The following is a 20,198-nucleotide window of genomic DNA, read 5'->3' as shown; positions in this document are numbered from 1 at the left end:
TATGTCATTATACTATTATAAATATTGGATACAAAAATGTTGACATAACTATTACAAGCTTTCATATACACAACGAATTCCTCATTCGTGAAATACAAATAAACATTTGGATCACTACTAGACAAAAGTTATATGAAATAACAAAATTGAATATCACCCACTAATTAATTCTCCAAAAAAACAAAACACCCACTAATCAAAACATCAAAAGAAAAGATATTTGCATTAAAATCAAAATAATAACAAAAAATTTTAAAAATTAAAAATACATAAATCAATCTTTTGCCTCAAATATCATTCAATCTTGAATTCCATATACAAAAAACAATATGTAAAATGAAAGTATTAAAATAAATATGAGAATAAGGTTAGAGATTAATGACGAAGTTTAGCTACAAAATTAATTATAATTTTAGACTACAACCTTACTCAATATTTTTTATTGTATGTGAATTTTGACAAAACTATCATTGAATTGCATTTTCTTATTATATCATCCATGCTAGCAAAATTTCTAGAAAATTAAAGATCAATAGTTATGTCATTAATAAATTGTTTAAATTGCAAGTTTTTGTAATTAAAAATTATGCATAAAATATAAGCTTATAGATTATATAGTAAATAATATCCAATTGACACAAAGTTTGACATGTGTATTAAGCGCATAAAGAACATATAATTCAACGGTAAGATTTTCAAATATATAGTAATATTTATTTTATTGAGTAAGATTGTAATTTTAGGGTACAATCAATTTTGTAGCTAAACTTTGTCCAGAGAGTAATAGCAAAATGTGTGTGTGTGGGGGGGGGGGGGGGGGGGGGGGGGGGAGAGAGAGAGAGAGAGAGAGACCTCGAAAGTGGAGAACAAAAACAAAATTGCAATTGTGAAACAAATTTCTCATTGAAAATTCCTAAGCTTGTTGGTTATAAGAGAGTTAAAGAGAGAACATATTTATATCTAAAAATATTGAGGGGGAGAAGGAAATGAAATTTATTCACTAAAAAATAAGGGATGAGGAAGATGACAGGTTTGGGCAGATGATGAAACATTATATATGTAGATAATTGAAGTAAATGTAATTTCTAAAATAATGATGTGATATAAAAGAAAAATCACTTCCTACCAGTACCTAAAGCATATATATACATATATATATAGACACATGTGTGCGTGCACACAGACACAACTTTGTGTAAAAAAAAAAAATAACATAAAAAACTAAAAGTTAGGAGAATGATGTGATATAAAAGAAAAATCACTTCCTATCAGTACCTAAAGCATATATATATATATATATAGACACATGCGTGCGTGCACACACACACACCTTTGTGTAAAAAAAAAAAATAAATAACATCAAAAACTAAAAGTTAGGAGAATGATGCTTACAATTTATTGTTATGTGTACAATTTATATTTCATGTGTCAAAAAAGTGTAAAAAAATAAAATGACTTTCAAGCTTCTTTTCTAATTGTAATGTATTTAATTATGGTTCCAAAATAAGTTTTTTTTTTATATATTAATTTTAAATCTCAATAAATATTAGTTAATAGATAATAGATAATTAGATTACACATATATTACTCAATTAAAGTACTTTTTCAACAAATTACTATTTTATTACTTAATTAAAGTATATTACTCAATTAAAGTGTGTGTGTCTGTGTGTATATATATATATATATGTAATTGTAATTGTTTTTAAATGTACGCGTGCATGTGCACGAGATTACACTCTAGTTTATATAAAAGAAGATGAGTAAAAGAATACTAAAAAGAAAATGTATAGATGTAAATTGCAAATTATCTAAGTCATGACACGTAATAGAATAACATTATATAGGATAACATCTATCAATTAAAGAAAAGAAAAAGAGAAAAGATAACAAATTAAAATACAACCAAATCGCAACAAGCTAAAGTAGAGTTCAACACAAAAATTCATCAACCTAAAATAGATATGCAATAAAGAATTAATAATCCACCAAAACAAGAAGGAAAAATATGGACTAAATGGAAGAGAGAATAACAAAACTTTAAAGTAAATAAAATAGAAGAATAATAGTCAAAATAAAAGGAAGATGAAGTGATAAAGGAATTGTAATGTTAAGATATAGAGTAATGGGGAGATAAAAAAGTAAAAATAGAGGGAAAATGTTGGAAGAAGTGTAATTGTAAGGTGAGAAATTAATAAAGAGAAAAAATATTAAAAAGGAGAGGCAAAATGTTGGAAATAGGGGATGATGTGGCTCATCTGGAGTGTAATAACAATAAATGCTACGCTTCATCTTTTAAATATATATAGATATAGACTATATGATATCCCACGCGATACATGGATACTTTTTAATTTCATTTGAAATAATTTTTACATTTTTAATACCTATCTATAATACTAATTCTATGTACAATATTTATGTTTTTCCACAATATTGTTTAATGTTTTGAAGCTCAATCATTTAATTCATATTTTCTAATTTTTTTGGTCCTAAAATTGGTTTCTAATATTAAGTGGAATTTTTTTACTAATCTAGATTTCTAAGGTTGGAACTGCCTTGTTTTTTTACATTTCTAGAATATTATAACATACTAGCCTCATCACACATGGTTTGCACATGCGATGAGGCTCTTTTTATTATTATTATTTTTTGGTTTAGTGTCATAATGTTTAAAAATTAGATAAAGATAGTGTCCTAATTTTTAGAATCTTTCCATATTGAGTTATATATATATATATATATAGAATTCTAATTAGTTATTTGTGCGTGAGAAGGGAAAAAGCCTAAAAAAACTTAGGAACTTTTTAAAAAAATAGTAAATTACTCTTTCCACCCATTTGTGTTTTCAAATTTAAAATTATTTAACTAAATGATAAGGGTATTTTTGTGAATTTAAGAATTTGTGTGAGGATATTTTAGTACACAAAATGATAAAACCCAAACAGGGAATCCTATTATTAATAGTATAGATTATAATATTTACTACAAAATATATACTTTATTTTTTAAAATGATTAAATGATTTTAAAATCTAATGATGACAATTTAAAGCATAAAGAATGTTTATATCTTAAAAGTATAGAAATTCAAGCAACCTTCAAAATAATTTCTCAATTAGTCCTTTCTCACAACCAAATATCAAGACCTCGATGTCAAACACCCATTTCATTATCTCAACTAAAGGAAATCATTGTATCACCATAAAGAGAATTCAATCAAACAAAGAAAAATTGGATAAAAACATTTCCATTTATCAAGATTTAATTGCCTTTAGTTGGGCTTCCATATCCTTAAAAAAAATAAAAAATAAAAATAAAAAGGAAAAAAGAAGAAGACACTCTTTTACTTCTATCGTCGTAGCTCATACCGATATTGCACTAAATAGCAATAAAAAAACTACAAAGAAACTTATAAATTTGGAGTTCTAAAACAAAATACATTTATGGTTTTCCCACATCAACGTCCAAAACACCCATAGCCAGTCACAATCTTCACAAAATCCACAATGTCCAACTTCAATATCAAAATTGTAAGTCACTGTGACTTAATATAAAATGCAAGTCCCCTTCTGTGGTTGTAACCAACTAATATGTGTTACGATTAAAGGAGATAACAGAGTTAGAGCTAGGTAGGTGTCATTGAAAAGTTAAACGTAAATGACATCGTTCTCGATTTGGGTGTATTTTTAAATGAGATGGCATGGAGGGTTATGAGTAGCTGGACATAAAAGAGTAGAAGTGCAAGAGGTGAACAAAATGAATTGAAATGCAAAGAGTTTTGAGAGAGAGAGAGAGAGAGAGAGAGAGAGAGAGAGAGAGAGAGAGAGAGAGAGAGAGAGAGAGAGAGAGAGAGAGAGAGAGAAATAAAATCCTTGAAAAGTTGAACCAAAGGAAACAAATAATCTTTTTTTTTTTAATTAGAAAAAGTCTTTTTGGTATTAAAAAATGTTCAAAAGTGTTTTTATCGATCATTTGTTTAAACACAGTAATTTATTATGGATTTTAGATAATTATAATTGTTAAGTTGATATACAGAAAATAGATAAAACTCAGCTTCTAGAGCCTTGTGCATTCTTAATAACTTTTTCTATCTACATGTTTTTGGAGAAGCACAGAGGCAGATAAGACACATAAAGGCCAACTTTAAAGGGCACCCCCTGATAACCATGATATGAAATGATATCAGAGAAATTATGCATAGCCTAGGTGAAACTATCAGCTCCCATTCTCTCTAAAGGAAATTGGACTACATTAAAATCTCCACCCACCACCCATGGCAGATTCCACCAACTTAAAATGCCAGCCAATTCCTCCCACATCAGGTGCCGCATCCTATCTAAGTTTGGACCATAAACACTGGTAAAAGCCCACTCAAGCTAATCACCAACATTTCTAAATCTTCAAGACACCAAATACAGACCGACTGCTTCTTTCGCTTTTTCTACCACCTTAAAATTCCACATATTCAAAATTCCACTTGAGACACCTTCAGAGTCCAAATATAACCAATCTACGTAAGGACAACCCCAAATGCCAATCCTCTTTGTAATCCACTCCAATTTTGTCTCTAGCAAAAAAACAATATCCACCATGTGTGCAACAATTTTTTAATTTGAAGTCTTTTATCTTTCTCATTCAAATCTCTTACATTCCATGATAAAATCTCCAAATTCATTGAGAAATAATCAAAACCCTATCCCTATCAGATCTTTGACGTTTTGCCGATGATTCACCATAATTGTTGGAGCTGAATAAACCCTTCAACTCCCTTATCCCTTTGCCTCCTGGCTTCATCCCATTTTTCTGTTTATTAGCTTCAAAAGCCCTCTCCTGTAAATCCTTTGAAAGATGTCCTAAAAAACTCATCAAAATTGTTAAATCTACTCTGGAACCATTCAGAAGTATGTCCTATCAGAAGAACTAACTGTGTCCCCCAATGGCTTAGAAAAAGGCGTTAAGTTCCAACATTCAGAGGTTCTAAAGGGGCCAAAATAGGTAATTAATTTTTTTTTCTAACTATCTAGTTAGTAGTTCCAGTTTCCAAACTATATTATTTACTAGCATCTCAAGTTTAAGAGAGTCGATTTTGGCCTATAAATCGAGTCTTAAAGACTCGATTTTCATGGTATGATGTGGCATCTTTTTCCACGTGGAGACCACCTGGAAATCGAGTCTATAACACTCGATTTATAAGCCCATATATAAAACAATAGCAGCACCAACAAAAAAGAAATCATAGCCAAAAAAAAAAAAGAAATCACAGCCAGAAGAAAAAAAAAAAACTCTAAGAAGAAGGGAAGAAGCCGAAAGCCAGAAGAAGAAAAAAAAAAAAAAACCCAGAAACAGCCCCACGCCGGCGAGCCCTACACCAGCGCGACCTGGGCTGTGCGCAACCCAGGTCGCCGCGGGACCGCGATCCGGGTCACAGCGCGACCTAGAGGTAGCCGCGCGACTGTGATCCGGGTCGCAATGCGACCCAGGGGTCCCCAGGCAACCCAGGTTGTGCAGGCCGCGCGCGATTTCTGGGTTTTTGGTTTTTATTTTTTTATTTTTTATTTTTTATGATGGACACATATATGGGTTTTTTCTCTTCTGTGATCTGATTGTTTTTATTTTTTTGTTTTGTTTGGTATTTTGGCTTGTACATGAGGGACTTGAATACTTGAAATTTTTTCAAATTTTTTTGGTTTGTAAATCGAGTCTCTAAGACTCGATTTTCAGGTGGTCTCCATGTGGAAAAAGATGCCACATCAGACCATAAAAATCGAGTCTTTAAGACTCGATTTATGGACTAAAATCGAGTCTCTTAGACTCGAGATACTATTAAATAATATAGTTTAGAAACTATAACTACTAACTAGATAATTAGAAAAAAAAAATTAAATACCTATTTTGGCCCTCTAAAGGTCCTTCACCTGACTTGGTACGGTAAAAGGCTTAGTTGTAGTGAATGAAGGTGTTGGTTGAGATTTGAGAGGAGTTGGGCTTAAAGGATGTGAGTTTTGTGTAAGCTAAGGAGTTGGGTTTTGTGTGTGGGTTTGGATTTGGGTGATGTTGGGTTTTGAAAAAGATATGGGCTTGGGGTTAAAGAGTATTAGAATGTTTGGGCTTCCAAACCAATTTTTTCATGAAGTTTTCTTGGGTTGAAGAACTGAATCTTCACCTCTATTGGGCCATAAAACCTTCCAAATCCCATCTAGGCCTTGTTCAATATGCATTTGAACATCCAGAATAGCCCCTTTTTGAACAGATGGCTTAAATAGTTAAATCTCACCCCAACACTCTCAAATTCCTTCCCAGTATCAGTTTCATTTTAACAGAATTTCTTTCTAAAATTGTGTATGATATAGGCCTAAAAGACAATTATCTTTTAAAAATCAATTATTTTGTATTAGATAAAAACTTTTACGGATTATGATCTAATGCATCCCATTTTATGTTAATAAAATAGAAAATCGCTATTTGATCTTGATCGCACATGAATGTGCCACTTATCCAAGAGCGTCACATACCTCACATGCATATATATATATATATATATATGCATATTATAGAGCTACATGTCTATAGATTCTAAAATCATTTATTTTTGGTATTTGTATCAAACTATATACGGATAACATATTTTGTAAACTTGACAAACCTTGAAACACAATCACACTTGATTATTTATATATTACAATGGTATATTAATATTAAAGGGTTTACATTATTTACTANAAGATATGGGCTTGGGGTTAAAGAGTAATAGAATGTTTGGGCTTCCAAACCAATTTTTTCATGAAGTTTTCTTGGGTGAAGAACTGAATCTTCACCTCTATTGGGCCATAAAACCTTCCAAATCCCATCTAGGCCTTGTTCAATATGCATTTGAACATCCAGAATAGCCCCTTTTTGAACAGATGGCTTAAATAGTTAAATCTCACCCCAACACTCTCAAATTCCTTCCCAGTATCAGTTTCATTTTAACAGAATTTCTTTCTAAAATTGTGTATGATATAGGCCTAAAAGACAATTATCTTTTAAAAATCAATTATTTTGTATTAGATAAAAACTTTTACGGATTATGATCTAATGCATCCCATTTTATGTTAATAAAATAGAAAATCGCTATTTGATCTTGATCGCACATGAATGTGCCACTTATCCAAGAGCGTCACATACCTCACATGCATATATATATATATATATATATGCATATTATAGAGCTACATGTCTATAGATTCTAAAATCATTTATTTTTGGTATTTGTATCAAACTATATACGGATAACATATTTTGTAAACTTGACAAACCTTGAAACACAATCACACTTGATTATTTATATATTACAATGGTATATTAATATTAAAGGGTTTACATTATTTACTATTACGGAAAAAAGAAATTGTTGAAGAGAAACTAATGTCCATGGATCTACCTTGTTAAAATTTGATTGCCTATTGATAAGAATTATAAAGGTAGGCTCTACCATATCTCGAATGGATTCAGGTCCTCTAGAATTCCTAGGATACTCTATTAATAGCTTTCTTTAAATTATTTGGTAGGGTATCATAGGAACTTTAGAGAATCTGAATCCGTAAGGAAACTCCAAATGATCTTAATATTAGGATCTACAATCGAATTTAAACATGTAGATACATTAAAATTAAATGATAATATTATTTGTATTTTATTAGTCAATGAAATTATGTGTTTATTTTTAATTAAGATAACTAAAAGTCTAAAACCTAAGTTTGGCCAAAAAAAAAAAGAAAAAGTAAAAAAAAAGGAACATGTGATGCCCTGTCATCAAACCGTTGAAATGGGCTTTCTAATATTCTGCCAATTGGGATTAAATAAATAAAAAATCATTCAACACTTTAACTTGTGGTCAAAATGCCAATCGACATTTTGATAGTTTGACATTTCATTTTTAACTATTTTATTTTAGTATTTATTAAATATTTTTAAGGGATAATTTAATTATTTTTATTCTAATTAAATTAACCCATCATATGAGTAGGGTGATGATCCCAATTAAAAGAGACTAGGTTTTCAAATTATCAAATTAATTATTCATTTGTGAAAAGGAATAATTAATTTATAAATTTAAATTCTCAATTATGATCTAAATTATCATTCCATGCATATATGTTCATCCTTTATTTGATTGGACCAATGAGAATTTTAGGTGATTTTTTTTTTTTTTTTCTATTTAAAAGACCAATTAAAATCAATTACCCTTTAATTGTCTGCATTCTAGTCCATTTCAAGGATATTTTTCAATTAATGATATTTAATTCTTCAGTATTTTCAATATAGAGTTTTGATTTCCTATATGAAAAGTGATTGTTTTAGTATCTTTGGAAATTCTAAGTTCTCAAGCCTTGAGATTGCATGAAATGACATTTTTTTTTCAATTTTTACCCTTGAAATTTGTGAAATGACAATATTAATTTCCCCTAGAGCAAGGTTTTTGAGAAATTTAAATCTTAGTCTGATTATAAAATGAGATATTTATAATTATTTTTAAAATAATATTAAAGGATTATAACACGGTCATCCTCTCTTATTATTGCCTTTTCCTGTTAATTATTTCACCATAGCCTTTTATTTTGAAAATTGTATATTAAATATTTAAATAATAAACATTCACTGGGGGTAACTGGGTAACTTGGTTTTTTCTTGATAATTTTATCCTCTTCTTTGTTGATTGATGGGGGCAATGCAGTCTGGTCAGAAGCTTTGTATTATTTCTCTCAATGCTTTGTTTTGTTTTGTTTATAAGTTGAATGTTTCCCCAAAAAAAAAAAAAAAAGCTTTTTAAGTTTGGAGGGTTGCTTGCTTGGTTGTTGTGGCTAGGGTTAATTGAGTAGTAATTTGGTTTTTTACCCACAAAAGTAATTTAGTTAGGCTAACTAATCAGATCTCTTTTCATCTATATCTAAAATTGAAAATATCTCAATCAAAAAGAAATTTTTTTTTTTTGAAAATATCCTATGTTGTGTCTTGACTCCTGATAAAAATGAGGCACATCCCAAGATTTGGGCGCTTATGATTACAGCTAATTGTGGCAGACTTGTCCAAATATCTCAGCAAGAAAGCTCCTGGGGATTATGTACATAATAATAATAATAAAATTGTCTTTAACTATATATTTTGAAAAGAAATTTATGAAAATTTTCAAAATTTTCAAAATTGTGAATTATTTTTTTATTTTCTTATAAACTTTTTTAAAAAATAATTTACTAATATATACCTTAAAAACACATACATTAATAAACCTCTAATAATAATAATAATAATAAGAAGAAGAAGAAGAAGAAGGGAACGCTTTTTTGATAACCTCGTTTTTCCGCTCTGTCCCATTCACTGAAGCCAGGCTGCAATCTTGACATTATCAATGACATATATGTCATTAATTTGCTGATTGCACGTCTTTCAAAATCTTAATAATTCTATTAACCCGACAGTGGAAAAGTTACCGGACGTTCAAGAACATGGGCATAGGAGATATCTTTAAAAATTTTATATTAAAAAAATAAAAATAATAATTTTTTAACGATATTTTATATATTTTCTTTTATAAAAATAATATAAAAAATTTTTAAAAGTAATTTATTAAACTCTTATATGTTTACCTTCGTAGTTCAAGTTTTTTTTTTTTTTTTAATTTTTTTAATTTTCTTTGAAAAACAAGACGGCCTAATAATTTTATCAAATTGCTAGTAAATTAGCTAAAATAAAAATGTCAATAACAGGAGATACACTTTCCATCCAAACTAGTTGAATTTAGCTTTCTTTGTTAAGGCATGTAGTACAACATTAACTCGCCTATAAATATTAAAAAAAAAAAAAAAAAAAAAAAAACCAACTCTGCAAAGAGTTTACACAGAAAAGAATGTCTCTAACCAGGTACCCATAGGCAGATCGAAGTTTATCAGTAGACTTAAGGAAGTTGATAACCATTTCATAATCACCTTCGAAATTGTTGATTAACCAATATCAATTTCATGAACAAACTAAACTGCACGCTGAGCCGCTAACAGCTCCAAGACAGTCACAGAAGGCCTTTGGAATTTTTTCTGCTAGAGAAGCCATAACTTCACCCTTTGAATTTCGGACCATTATACTCTACACCTATACCGCCTTCATCAGACTCCTCAAAAATGGCTCTATCAAATTAGTCTTAAAATGAGAGCAAAAAATCTGGGCAGCTTCAACAATCTTATCCAAATGAACCACACACAATTGTACTCGTTTGCCTGAACAATGCACAATATACAATATTGTATATTATTCATGCAAATGTGTACACATGATATACATTTTTATTTATTTGACAATGTAAAGTGTACGTATCATTTGTAAATGTAAAAAACATAATTTTCCTTCATTTAACAATAAATCACACAAATTTTGATTAGAGACTTTTAGCTTAACTAATTTGTATCTTTTAGATATTTTTATTGAAAGCATTTAAAGTTTAGATTCTCAACTTCTAACTATTGAATTAAAAAAAAAATTAAAATCAACTAAATCTCAAATCAAAATTCAACAAATTCTCAAGGAAGTACAACACGCGTTAAGGCAAACAATTTCTTCATTTTCTCGTAGAGTTTAATGAAAATCCTTATTATCCAGTACCTCTTTGATGTTTTTCTAGTGTTTTTCCAAGTTTTTTTAAAGATAAAAAAAATGCTAAGACATAATTTTTATCACAATTTTTATTACGACTTATTTTTATAATAAGTTATAAACAGTAAAACAAAAGTTAAAAATAAATTATAAACAGTAAAATAAAAGTGGTGGATCTACGTGACTGTCACTCATAACACACAAAAATTATATCAAAAAACTGTGATCCTATTATTTTTTTTTAAAAAAAAATATCAAATTAAAGCCAATTTGATTTGATATTTTTGTGTAAAGTCAGAAGTGGCACGCTTGTAATAAAACCGCTCTCCTGTACAAAGGCCACACCTTCCCTGTGTAACTACTTCTACAAGTTTTCATTTCTCTCTCTCACTCTCTCTCTCTCTGCAAGTAGACAAAGAAATCTTTAATGTCTTATTATTATCAAAATGAAGAGTGGGAAGTGGATGTTGATGAAGAAGAAGAAGAGAAATGGGTGAAGAATTATTCGTCTAATCACCAAATACTGTTGGTGGGTGAGGGAGATTTCTCTTTCTCTTTGAGCTTAGCTCACTCTTTTGGCTCTGCTTCCAACATTCTCGCTTCCTCTCTCGACCCTTATGGTATGTGTTCATGTTGCATGAATCTATGTCTATGCACATGTTCACGTTGTTCTTTTATGTAAATGTCAAAAAAAAAAAAAAAAAAATCTTGGTCTTTTATTAATAAAAGGCCTTGTTACTTGTTTGTTTTCTTGTGTTTGTAATCTTTGGGAAATTGGGTTTTTGTTTTTCACTTCTCTGTTTCCATTTCAAGCTTCCATTTTTTTTTTTTTGTTAACAAAAGTAAAAGAGAAAAGGTTTTTGTGATATGTTATGATGGTATATATGTCATTTTAATTTATGTTATTGCATTTATGTTTGAGAGGAAATTTGCTGCTACTCACTCGTATATTTTGGTGAATTTGATATTCTGATCATTTATGGAACCTAATAATTAAAGCAGAATGTTGTACGTTTGAGTCTCCACTTGGTGATTTAATTGCAAAATTCCTTACTTTTTATTTTTTATATTCTTTTCATAGTATCCAAACAAAGTATCAGGGTTTATGTTCAATGACAAGGTTTAAGTGAGATTATTTTAGTGTTACAAGGAAAAGTTGGTCATACCATTTATGCAAGTATTGCAATTTTTAAGTTGGTCATGCCATTTTAGCTTTTGGCCAAGTTATGATTTTGTCAATGCTTCTCTGTTGAATTAGATGTCTTGATGGAAAACTACGAGGATGCGAAATGGAATTTGGAAAATTTAGAGAAGCTGGGAGCATCCCTCTTACATGGAGTGGATGCAACTAAATTGAAGCTTCATAGTGATCTTAGGTGGCGGAAATTCGATAGGATCATCTTTAACTTTCCTCATGCAGGGTACCATGGAAATGAAGCCCACACACGTGTGATTAAGTAAGTTGTTGTATAGTAATTTTGTGTCTTAAAATTCTTATCCCTTTCTGAAAAATGTAATTGTTGATATTTCAACTTCATGTTTGGCAATGAAGTCATTTTAATTATTGCAAGTTTATTAGGATTATGAACAAGTAATACTATAAATCCATTTGCTTTTAACTACCTATTAAAGTTAATTTTGATAAATCTCAGTTGCATAGGCATGAAATTTAGTAATAGACCTTGGCATATATATCAAAATTGAAATCCTCTATTTGCTGTTCTGAATTTAACCATTGTGTAATGAGCATATTGTCTAGGTGTCTGGAAACTTGTTGGTATGAGAGTTATGCTGGTGTCATAACTTGTTGCACAATTTGTACCACAACTTGTCCACGTGACGAGTTGTGAGTAGTGGAGGGGTGATGGAGGGTCCATGTAGGGAGACCCCTCCACCACTCATAACTTGCCACGTGAACAGGTTGTGGTACAAGTTGTGACAAGAGCATAACTCTTGATATGGGAATGTATAGCTTTTAAATGAAAAATGTTGAATGTTATTAACATGTTTGTCGACATTACATTTTATGAAAAGTTGCGAAGCAATTTAAATGATTCTTACAAGATCCATATTGCTGAGTCATCTTGAAGTAGAACGTTGCTATTTGGAAGTCCTTCATTGGGCATCTTGGCGTGCATTAATCAAAATGATGTTAAAATATGTGAAACATTGCTGCATTAAGAGTTATTTGTAATTGTTTGACAATGCTTATGTCCAAGGGCTCTCTGGAATTTTCTATTTATTTCAGGGATCTAATACTATGTTTTAATTTCATAATCTGGTGCCTACAGGATGCATAGAAATCTTGTTCATGGCTTCTTTAGTTGCGCAAGAGGCATGCTTCGAGCAGATGGTGAAATTCATGTGAACCACAAAACTACTGCTCCATTCTGCCACTGGAATATAAGGGAACTTGCTTCGAAGAACTGGTTAGTTTTGATTGGGTGTGTTGATTTCAAGAAAGAAGACTACCCAGGTTATAACAACAAAAGAGGGGATGGTTCAAGATGTGATGAATCATTTCCTTTGGGTGAGTGCAGTACGTTTGAATTCAGATTGTCCCCTACAGCTAGAGGGATAGCACCCTCAAGTTCATTTTAACAATGCTGTATGGTTGTAGTAGGACATGAAAGATCTCGGTCATTTCATGAGACTCCTGTCCAAATGCAGCAGTGGTCACCGTCACTTAATTTCACTTCTTGTTGAGTCATGATCACGAGTTGAATGCAAGTGATGCACAGCAATTACAGTACTGGTGACTACCATATGTTTTGTATTTGTGTTGGTTTTTTTTAAGTATATTAGTGAAGCCGTAGTGAATCACTAGTGATTAGGACTTTTGAAGCTGTGTTATTGTATATATCAGCCGAGTTTAATGTTGGGAGCTGATCTTTTGCTAGAATATAAATTAACTTACATTCTGGTTGAATGTTATAATTTAACTTTACTATGCAGAATGGGGTGTACTTATTTACATAAGCCCGAACGAGTTGCCTTTGAAAGTAGCCATGCTACTTCTTGTAATTATTAATTTTTTAACCCTGACAAAGTTTTTTAAGTCCAAGTTATTACTAAGTTAAATTATAAAGGAATCTGTTAACGGATGCTTTTAGGATAATTATTAATAAACTATTTTAAGTAAATTTTGATATAATTTGAACGGGGAATATAAAAAGTTATTAAAAAATTAATTTTTTTTTCTTTTCCCGTTAAAAATTTTTTAAAATATTTCTTAAACTAATGTGCTTAAGATATTCGTTAGCTTTCTCCAATTATAAATGGTCAATGGTTGTGAAATCAATCAACAATATTGTGCAAAACTGAAGGCCACGTAAATAACTAAAACACCAATATGTTGAGGGAAAACCAATGGCATAAAAATTCTAAAATAAAAACCATTGAAAGGGCTTGACCTCACCAACCCTAAGGCAAAACAGATTTAGTACCAACTGAATGAAGTTTTTCAAATCAAATAAGCAATTCCTAGTAAAAATTACTAATGTTATCCAATCCAGCTCTGAATTCATGAACTTTTTCAATTATGGAGTGTTCCTTGCGAATCTTCTGTCCACGACTTCTAGTGCCCTCTTGAATCACACTGGATCTTTACATGTATCAAACGGAACATTAGTAGTGGCTTTAGAGGGCGGATGGCACAGCAACCTCAAGCACAACTTTCTCAAGCTCTCCAGAACTCTTTTTCATGTAGTTCAAGGTTTTCTTTTATACCATAGCCCATAGTCTTATTTCGTACCTAAAAGTTTCACATGTTTGGCTATTCCTTCTATGGTTGAAAATGGGGGAATATTTATATTCAAATGAGGCACATCCCAAGATGGGCATTTATGATTATGGCTAATTGTCGCAGACTTGTCCAAATATCTAAGCAAGCGAATGAAGGGAAAGTTCCTAGGGATTATGTTCACAAGGGAGTGCCTTACTTTTTCCTCTGAACCATTCACCGAAGCCAAGGAGCAAACTTGACACATGTCCCAAGCTTATTTAAATGTTAATGGCTGATTGCACTTCCTTTTATAATCCTAAATTCCTAATGTTTTCTTTTTATGAACTGCAAATCTGACACGACACAATATATAAGCAGATTATGAGTTAAAACTTAATGAGTTAATATCATATTCCAATTAACACAACTGGCCAATTTAATAAATAGATTGGGTTAGTGTTTAACCCATGGAATTCATTTGACCCATTTATAAATTTATTAGTTGTTGTGGTTTATTTTCTTTAACACATTATGATTGATATTTTGTAATATTGAGATATGATTTAGTTTTGAATGATTATTTATAATGGAGTTACTCATTAGTTCTAAATTTTATATTAAAAACATATAATTTTTTTTATTTTTCAGTTTTTTTTTTTTTTGTTGATAAAATTTGATAAACAGGTCGACATTATTGACCCGTTTAATAAATGAGTCATGTTAGGATTGAGGAATCTTGACCCATTTAATAACTATGTCAGGTTAGTGTTAACTCGTATAGTCGGATACTTATAAGTTGATACGACACAAATTGCCACCCCTACTTAAATGTAGTTTAATTCTTAACTTTTGGTATTGTATTAAAACAATCTTTACCATTTAAGTAATCAAAATAAAACTCCGACTTGATCGTATGGTGGCTAACGAGAGTTGGTGGGAGAAGTTCCCGGATGCTAGAGTGCACCACTATGCAATGTCTATTTCGGATCACTGTCTGCTAACTTTGTTTCTCCGGCGGCACCAGCCGCAAAAACCGGTAAGAAGGAGGTTTTTCTTCGAGGCTATGTGGACTAGGGAAGAGAGGTGTAGGGAGGTAATTGAGGAAGCTTGGGACCCGTTGAGGAGAGAACCTGAATTTAGGCTCTCGGATAGACTGAGAAGTTGTAAAGAAAGCCTGCAAAGATGGAATAGGAGCGTGTTTGGGAATGTCAACAAAATCCTAAGGCAGAAACAGGACCAGCTCCAGCAATTGGAAATCATTGATGGAATGCTGGATAAGGCAATGGAAATCAAAACTTTGAAGAAGGAGATTAATGAAACCCTTACTAAGGAGGAAATCATGTGGAAACAGAGGTCGAGGGCTCTGTGGCTTGAGTCGGGAGATCGCAATACGAAGTTTTTTCACGCCACAGCTAGTCAAAGGCGTAGAAAAAATAGGATTGGTGGTTTGCTAAATGATCAGGGGGTTTGGGTTGAAGACCAAGAAGGTATAGACAGAATCATTCTGGATTATTTTTCTACTATTTTTAAGTCCGGAAACCCTTCAAGCTTTGACAAGAGTTTGAGTGCAATCTCTAGTCGGGTGTCTGAGGAGATGAATGGGGATTTGTTAGCAGTGTTCAAGGCAGAGGAAGTTCGTGTAGCCCTCCAACAGATGCATCCCACAAAAGCACCTGGCCCCGACGGTATGTCTCCTATTTTTTATCAAAAGTATTGGGAAATTGTCGATCCTGATGTTATTGAGTGCGTGCTGGCTGTCTTAAACTCGGGTGTACTGCCATGTGGTATTAATGAAACTTATATTTGCCTCATTCCGAAGGTCCATTCTCCCCAAAAAATTACTGAATTTAGGCCTATAAGTCTTTGTAACGTAGTATACAAAATTATCTCTAAAGTTCTTGCAAATAGGCTCAAAGGGGTCCTTAAGGAGGTGATTGATGAGTCTCAAAGTGCATTTGTGCCTGGTAGATCGATTATAGACAATGTATTGGTTGCCTTCGAAACAATGCATTACATTGGCCAAAGAAAGAAGGGAAAAGAAGCTCTTATGGCGGTGAAGCTCGATATGAGCAAGGCGTATGATCGGGTCGAGTGGTCGTACCTTGAAGCCATATTGAGGAAATTGGGATTTCATGAGAAATGGATTGCTTTAATGATGATGTGTGTGAGTACGGTTACCTACTCAGTCCTAGTTAACGGCGAACCAAAAGGCAAGATTGTTCCTTCAAGGGGCCTTAGGCAAGGGGACCCTATCTCGCCATATCTCTTCTTATTGTGTGCGGAAGGCTTGTCGGCAATGCTAAAAAAGGAGGAGTGTTTGGGTAACCTAAAGGGAGTCGCGGTGAGTAGAGGAGCTCCAAGAGTTTCACACCTTCTTTTTGCGGACGATAGCATTATCTTTTGTAGAGCCTCTGTTGAAGATTGTGATAGGGTGATCCAGATTCTAGAGGACTACGAAACTGATTCGGGGCAGAAACTTAATAAGGAGAAAACTTCCTTATTTTTTAGCAAGAACACTAAGGAAGAGGTTCAGCGTCATGTGAAGCTGAAATTTGGGGCGGAAATCATTAAACACCACGAGAAATACTTAGGGCTTCCTCCAATGGTAGGCAAGGGGAAGAGGAAAGCGTTCAACCGCATTAAAGACCAAGTGGGGAGGAGAATAGCGGGGTGGAAAGGTAAACTATTATCTAATGCGGGTAGAGAAATCCTCATCAAAGCCGTTGCTCAAGCTACACCAACATACACTATGAGCGTGTTTAAGCTTCCGGAAACATTATGTAAGGAGTTGAATTCCATGATGAGCAATTTCTGGTGGGGACAAAAAGAAAAAGAGAGGAAATTAGCATGGGTTTCGTGGGAGAAACTTTGTGTACCGAAGAAGGAGGGGGGCTTGGGGTTTAGGGACCTTAAGGCTTTCAATTTGGCGCTTCTCGCTAAACAAGCCTGGAGACTACAACAGAATCCTAACTCGCTGGTTCATAGAGTGTATAAAGCGAAATACTTTGCTAAGAGCTCTTTTGGGCAAGCTCAACTGGGTAAAAAACCATCATTCGCCTGGAGGAGTATTATGGCTGCAAGAGGGATTATTGAGAAAGGTTCGAGGTGGTGCATTGGGAATGGGAGTAAAGTCCATATTTGGAAGGATCGGTGGCTTCCAAAGATGGATTCATTTAGAGTGACCAGCCCAAGAAGGTACCAAGGAGAGGTTGAAATGGTGTCGGACTTGATTGACCCGGTGAAGAGGGGGTGGAATGCTGAGCTGGTGGCGCGAACCTTCCTCTCCCATGAAGCTGCATCAGTTTTTAGCATCCCGATCAGTCCTCGCTTACCGGACGACTCTGTCATATGGGGGTGCACTCCCAACGGTAGATTCTCCGTTAGAAGCGCATATGGTGTAGCTTTGAAGTGGTTGAAGGAAGACAGCAGGAGACCCGAGTTTGGTAGCTGCTCTGATAATTCCAAAATGAAAGCCATCTGGAAGGTGGTTTGGCAGCTGCATTGTCCAAGTAAAATTAAACATTTCTTGTGGCGCGCGTGTAAGGACATCCTTCCTACAAAGAACCGGCTGTTAAGTAGAGGGGTGGGGAAGGAGGATGGATGCATTCTGTGTGGCGGAAGTGAAACATCTGGGCATATTCTGTGGGGTTGTGGTTATGCTGAAATGGTGTGGCGTGACACGAAAATTAAGCTGCCTGTTGTTCCAACTTCATCAAGGGAGTTCGTGGATGTAGTTTGGGAAATTTTGGAAGCGCGACCTTCTATAGATTGGGTGGTGTTTGCGGTTACAGCGTGGAGTTTATGGAACAACAGGAACACTTTGACTTTCGGTGGCCAGTGTAAAGGGCAGGGGGCGCTTATCAAGGCTGCGAGGGAGTACGTGGAGGAAATCAAGTCAGTAAGACCACCAAGACTTGGTCCTTCTCATCCCTCCCTCCCTAACTGCCCTTGGTTACCTCCACACAACGGCTGGTATAAAATTAACACTGATGGTGCAGTGTTCAGTGAGATGGGAAGCTGCGGTATTGGTGTGGTTATTAGGAACGAGAGAGGCCTTCTCATGGGGGCTATGAGTAAGATGATTGATATGCCTCTTGGAGCGCTGGAAGTCGAAGCCAGAGCAGTGGAAGAGGGGGTCCGTTTGGCGTGGGATCTCGGCCTTAAGAAGATTGTTCTTGAAAGTGATTCATTGTCTGTGGTCAATGCAGTACGCGTGCCCAGTTTGTCTCCAAGCAGCATTCTAAAAGTGGTTGAAGGTACAAGGCTAGAGCTTTGTTGTTTTGATGAGTGGGATATTTCCCACACCCGTAGGAGTGGAAACTCTGCGGCTCATGTTATGGCAAAATATGCCAAGTCAGTCACAGATTGTATTATTTGGGTGGAGGATACTCCTCCCTTAATTGCTGCTCTTGTGCAGCACGATATGTATCTTTTGAACTTCAGTTCAGTTTAATGTTAGATGTTTCTGTTGGATATCAAAAAAAAAAAATACTAATGTGGCTAGTGGCTAGAATACAAAATTATGTTTATGCCACTTAGGTTGCAACGTGGATTAAAATATATATATATATATATATAAGAGGAAGGAATTAGTTCAGTGTTTCACCAACCCATCCACTTAGTAGTTAGCACTTAGCATAATGAAAGCCCCAATCTCTCTCTCTTTACTTTCTTTGCATGTAGGGCTTAGTCATTCTATTAAAAACACTGTAGGGCTTTGATTCATTTATTTTTGTTTTCTTATAACTAAGAAAAGCCATTGACAACACTTGCCTTATAACAGATAAATAATAGTAATTGCTTGATTTAGGGTGCATTTGTATAAGCTGTTGGAAAACTGTGTTCTGAGTTTATAATAAATGTTTGTAAAAAAGTTATGAGAAGTTATAGTTGTAAAACTGAATTTTGAATTTTAAAAATGTTCTTTTAATCTCTCAAGATGTCTAACCAAACAAACTCTTATTTATGAATAGCTACATTGTGACAACTATTGGGATATTTGGTTATTATTGATTTTCTTAATATTCGATTTTTTTTTTTTTTTTTTCTTTTTGGTGATAGAGAAATGGAGGGTTATGGTTCGTATAATCGTATTTAAGATTGTTGTATGCTGATTTGGGCATTGAAGGTGGTCTAGGTTTAAGGGGTCTAATTGGGGATTTCCATAACCACAATGGAGGCATGATAAGATGTGTGGGTCCAAGAAAAGATTCGGACAATGATGATTGATGAGCCCACTGGGGCTTAGTTCAAGAGGAGAAGACCAAAAATCCTTTAAAAGATTCGGTCTAGGCTCGAGACTAAAGGGCGTAGTTGTCTAAAATATGAATTATGTTGATTATGATTTTTATTTTATTTTATTATGTACAGTATATTATAAGACATATAAATACCTAATAAAATTATATGTATAATATATATTTATTTATTATAAATTTGGAATATATTTGATTAATAACTAATTAAATAATTACTTATATATAATAGTATTTAACACAACTAAGTAAATAAATCAAATTAACACATGTTTATAAGATACACATTCATATTGATTAAACTCATAAGTGATAGTACATGATATATACGCCAAAATAATAATTTCTTTTAATCATGTTGCCTAATTAACTCCATCAAAGTTAATGTTATCATCATGTTCTTCATCTTGGAAAATTATTTTTTCATTGACATTTTCTTCTTCATTATCAACATTTACTATCTCTTTTATTGTTCTTTTATTCTAATAATTTTTTCTTTATATTTCTTTCTGGCATTTTAGCTTCTTAGACTTATACAAATATATAGCATCAAAAAATATGTATATATATATATATATATTTTCATTTAATACATTG

At 32.9% G+C, this 20,198-nt stretch overlaps 2 protein-coding genes across 2 annotated transcripts; both read left to right on the top strand.

Moving 5' to 3' along the window:
• Window positions 1–11,049: 11,049 nt before the first annotated feature.
• Window positions 11,050–14,444, top strand: LOC111987156 (heavy metal-associated isoprenylated plant protein 41-like). The gene is given in 4 exon segments (XM_065767259.1): window positions 11,050–11,242; window positions 11,881–12,079; window positions 12,914–13,176; window positions 14,338–14,444. Coding segments are annotated over 4 exon segments (762 nt in total).
• An 815-nt stretch (window positions 14,445–15,259) lies between these two features.
• Window positions 15,260–18,799, top strand: LOC111987155 (uncharacterized). Its single transcript, XM_024018858.1, has one exon. It carries the CDS (start codon window positions 15,260–15,262, stop codon window positions 18,797–18,799), a length of 3,540 nt encoding a protein of 1,179 aa, XP_023874626.1.
• The last annotated feature ends 1,399 nt before the right edge of the window (window positions 18,800–20,198 follow it).

The sequence above is a fragment of the Quercus suber genome, unplaced genomic scaffold (genome assembly GCF_002906115.3).
Source record: "Quercus suber isolate HL8 unplaced genomic scaffold, Cork oak 2.0 scaffold_787, whole genome shotgun sequence".
Lineage (NCBI taxonomy): Eukaryota > Viridiplantae > Streptophyta > Magnoliopsida > Fagales > Fagaceae > Quercus > Quercus suber.
This window is presented reverse-complemented; position numbering and strand designations above follow the sequence as displayed.

Excerpts from the sequence above, each read along its gene's own strand:
- LOC111987155 (XM_024018858.1), top strand. The coding sequence starts at position 15,260 with ATGGTGGCTAACGAGAGTTGGTGGGAGAAGTTCCCGGATGCTAGAGTG.